We start from the raw sequence: 3,893 nt of genomic DNA on the forward strand, positions 1-3,893 counted from the left end.
TTTCCCTTCCCCTTTACTAGTCCCATTTAAGTGGAAAGATCCTCTTTCAAACAGCAAGTTAAACTAACCAAGTTATTGCTGAGCTTCAACATTCATTACAAAAGGCATAATAACCTGTCGTTTTTATTCTCCCTCTTATAAAAGAGATCGGAACAGATATAAAATTTACAAGCACATACCCTGTCAGCATCATGATCTCAGCAGACCAAACACCAAGTGGGGAAGGCTACTGAGCCTACTTAGTATTTTAAAATCTTAAAAAACAACCCAGAAGCTATATGAAGTTGTTTCATTCAGTAAAGGTTCCCCTGCCCTCTGAGCCAGTATTGTAGCAAAGCCTCACAACAGAGCTAAAACATAATCTACATGACAGATTTAAAACAAAGGCCCTGACTACTTGTGACCATGGCATCTGACGCAAAATCAGAAGGGTCAACATCAGCATCCTTGCGATATTTCAGTTTGTGAAATTACACTCTACCTATATTTGCCCTTCAGTTTCAGATACAGTATTCTTGATGCACTGCACTACTGAGATGCAGCTCAGCTGTGCAGTGATCCCTCTAGACAGCTTGCATAGCACTGAGGAAAACTTCATGTTGAAAAGCTAATGCTACCAGCAACAGATAATATTAAGGAGTAGTCCTGGCTACTCTCTGCAAAGGAAGCATATAACTAGCTTTGTGAGGTCTCTCTGAATAACTGGTTGGTGTCATGGAGCTTGCGTGCAAAACAGGGTATGGCCCAGAAGTGAGAGTGCAGGCCCAGTCACCCCCTTGTATATATGTCCCTCTCCATGGCCCTGGACTGCCCCCTCACAGGCCTCATCCTCTACACCCAGGGACCTTGAGACCCAGGTTCAACTCCCTGCCACTTGCATCCAGTGTAACTTTGGGTAAGTCACTTATTCGCCCACTTGTGGGATTCAGGGAGGAAGATATTCACCACAGGTTTCCCCAAAACACAGGAAAGCAGAGCTGGAGAAGGGACCTCACAGAGTCATCTAGTCCAGCCCCCTGCTCAAGGTAGAAGTAACTAAACCATCCCGGGCAAGTGTCTTTCTAACCTGCTCTTGAAAATTTCCAGTGATGGAGATTCCACTTCTCTAAGTAGCCTGTTTCAGTGCCTTCATAGTCAGAAAGTTCCTCCTATCTCCAACCTAAATTTCCTCTGCTGCAGCTCAGGTCCACTGTGCCGTCCTGTCCCCTATGGCCACAGAGAAAAGCCTATCTCCATCCTCTCTGTAATCAACCTTCAGGTATTTGAAGACTCTTATCAAATCCCCTCTCAGTCTTCTCTTCTCCAGACTAAATAACCCTAGCTCTTTCAGGCTTTCCTCAAAAGTCATGTTTTCCAGGCCTCTAATCAATTTTGTTACTCTGTGCTGGACTCTTTCCAACATGTTCACATCCATCCCAAAGTAGCAAGCCCAAAACTGGACACAGTACCCAAGGTGAGGCCTCACCAATGCTGAATAAAATGGAAGAATCATTTCCCTTCTGTTAATACAATCAAGTATGCTGGTGGCCTTTTCTGCAACAAGAGCACACTGTTCTCTGAAATTCATTTTATGGGTCTACTGTCACCCCCAGGTTCTTCTCTGCAGTACTGCAACCTCGCCAGTCATTCTGTATTTGCATGCAGTCTGTATTTCTGCATGCAATTATTCCATCCCAAGTACAGGACTTTGCGGTTGTCCTTGTTGAATTTTATCTGGTTAACTGTAGACCAGTGGTCTCCAACCTTTTTAAGTAGATCACCTTTGGCATTTAAAAGCAACCCAAGATCTACCGTATGCCGCCACCGCCGCCACCCTCACCCCTGCCCAGCAGGTAAGTCTGTGGGGAGGGAAGGGGGTGGAGCAGATAGAGGCAGAGAGAGAAAGAATTATTTGGGGGCACGCCTCCCCAGCAGGTAAGTCCCACCCAGGCAGGGCCCCACTCAACCTATCCCTGCTCCTGGCTCTGCAGCACTGTCCCTCATTACAGGGGCCTCAATCTAGCCCCTGCCCCTTCCCTCCCCCACAGACTGACCTGCTAGGTTGGGGCATGCACGTGCATGTACAAAGGCACTCAGCCCCCCCCAGCCTTGAATCGACTCCAGGAGGCTCCGAGATCTACCACAAGAGGCTTCGAGAGCTACTGGTGGATCGAAATCCACTGGTTGGCAACCACTGCTGTAGACCATTTTGCCAGTCTATCCAGGTCATTCTGGATCCTAACCCTACCCTCCAGAGAACTGCAACTCTACTCAACTTGGTGTCTTTCACAAATTTGTTAAGCAGGCACTCAATCCCACCATCCAAATAATTAATGAAGGTACTAACAATACTGGACCCAAAACCAACCCTTGGGGAACCGCACTTGATACCTCCTCTCAAACTAAATATTGAGCCATTGACAACTACCTACTGAGCACGATGATGCAACCAGTTACATATCCACCTTACAGTACTTTGATCTAATCTGTATTTTCACAGCTTGTTAATGAGAATATCATGGGAGACTGTGTCAAAAGCTTTGCTAGAGTCACAGGGCATCGTATCCACTGTTCTCCCCTGATCCACAGAGCCTGTCACTTTATCACAGAAAGAGAACAGGTTAATTAAGCATGACTTGGTTTTGGTGAATCCATACTGGCTCCTCCCGATCAACTTATTCTCCTCTAGTACTAACTGCAGATACTAAGCTGCATTTCCACTAACGCCACTGACATCAATACTATGTCAATACAAGGGACCTGAAATAAACAAAATTTTCCAACAAATACTCGGAATACTTAGGGCACCTATACCCGTGTAGCAAGGCTGCTCCAACATGCTGTAATTACAGCGTGTTGGTGCAGACTCAATTAATTGAGTCTGCTGGAGTGTGGTAATTACCACACTCCAGCAGACTCCAGCATCACATGCATCAGCATCCCTGTGCTGAAAAATGGCAATGCTTTAAAGTGCCGTTACCGCCATTTTTCAACACAGGGACACTGATACATGCAATGTTCTGGATGCTTTAATTACAGAGACTCTCTGAGCTGCTCTAATTAAAGTGTCACCCCTTCCTCCCTCCCGGAGCACATGTATAAACATCCCTAGGGAAAGGCAGCTAATGCTCTCAACCCTCATCCTGCCTGTCTTTATCCACATCCTCCTGCTTTCTGGCTCTCGTATCTTACACATGTGCTACAGTCACCTCAAGACACTTGAAAGAAGCTGGCTCTTTTGTGGCGAGCATTCCCAGTCACGCTCTCCTCTCTCCCAGGATGAGAGCACCCACCTTCCAGGACTACGTTGCCATGTCTGTAGGGGAAGATTTTGACCACATCGGGCATGTCAAGGACCAGCTCCATGGTGGAGCGGTAGCCTAGCGAGTGCAGTGGGAGAGGTTTGCCCATCATCGACAGGTACTCCTGCTCCAGCTGGGCTGGGGTCAGGCCCTCCTTGACAGCCATCAGCAGTGACCGCACCTCCTTCCGCAGCAACTCCATGAGGTGCTCCTGCTCCGACATGGTGGCGCTGAAGGAAAAAACAAGACAAGGGGCAATGAGGCTCAGGGCCCGCCCTCTGGGGGGGGGCTCCACCAGGCACTGGCTGGGGGGCGGAAACCACAAGCTAGGCAAGGGGCAGGCACTACCTGCCAGTGGCCCAGAGCCCCTGCCCTGTGCCCCAACCCCCTCATCCTCCTGCCCCTCCCCCGCGCGCCACCCCCCACACCTCCTTGCTGGAGCGTCCTCCTGCCCCCTCGGCGCGCGCAGTGGCCCCTAGTGGCTGGCGCCCGGCTCCGCGATCGAGCGGCCCCCTGGAGGGAACCTGCTGCGCGTGAGCCGGGAGCCGGGCTACGCGAAGCTCCCGCCGCCGCCTGTCCCGCCGTGGCGCGGCCCATGGGCCGGGCTCCCCG

At 49.9% G+C, this 3,893-nt stretch overlaps 1 protein-coding gene across 1 annotated transcript in view; it reads right to left on the reverse strand.

The window, feature by feature from the left end:
• The window catches only part of TDRD5 (tudor domain containing 5), a 45,455-nt gene extending 41,812 nt beyond the window's left edge, over positions 1-3,643 (reverse strand). The window contains exons 1-2 of the mRNA XM_006036183.1: positions 3,630-3,643; positions 3,273-3,511 (exon numbers count right to left, since the gene is read on the reverse strand). Coding sequence (XP_006036245.1) covers positions 3,273-3,504 — 232 coding nt within the window. The 5' untranslated portion in view covers positions 3,505-3,511; positions 3,630-3,643. The remainder of the gene's footprint in view (positions 1-3,272; positions 3,512-3,629) is intronic.
• Positions 3,644-3,893: the final 250 nt, after the last annotated feature.

Source organism: Alligator sinensis, unplaced genomic scaffold (genome assembly GCF_000455745.1).
Source record: "Alligator sinensis unplaced genomic scaffold, ASM45574v1 scaffold293_2, whole genome shotgun sequence".
NCBI classification, from domain to species: domain Eukaryota; kingdom Metazoa; phylum Chordata; order Crocodylia; family Alligatoridae; genus Alligator; species Alligator sinensis.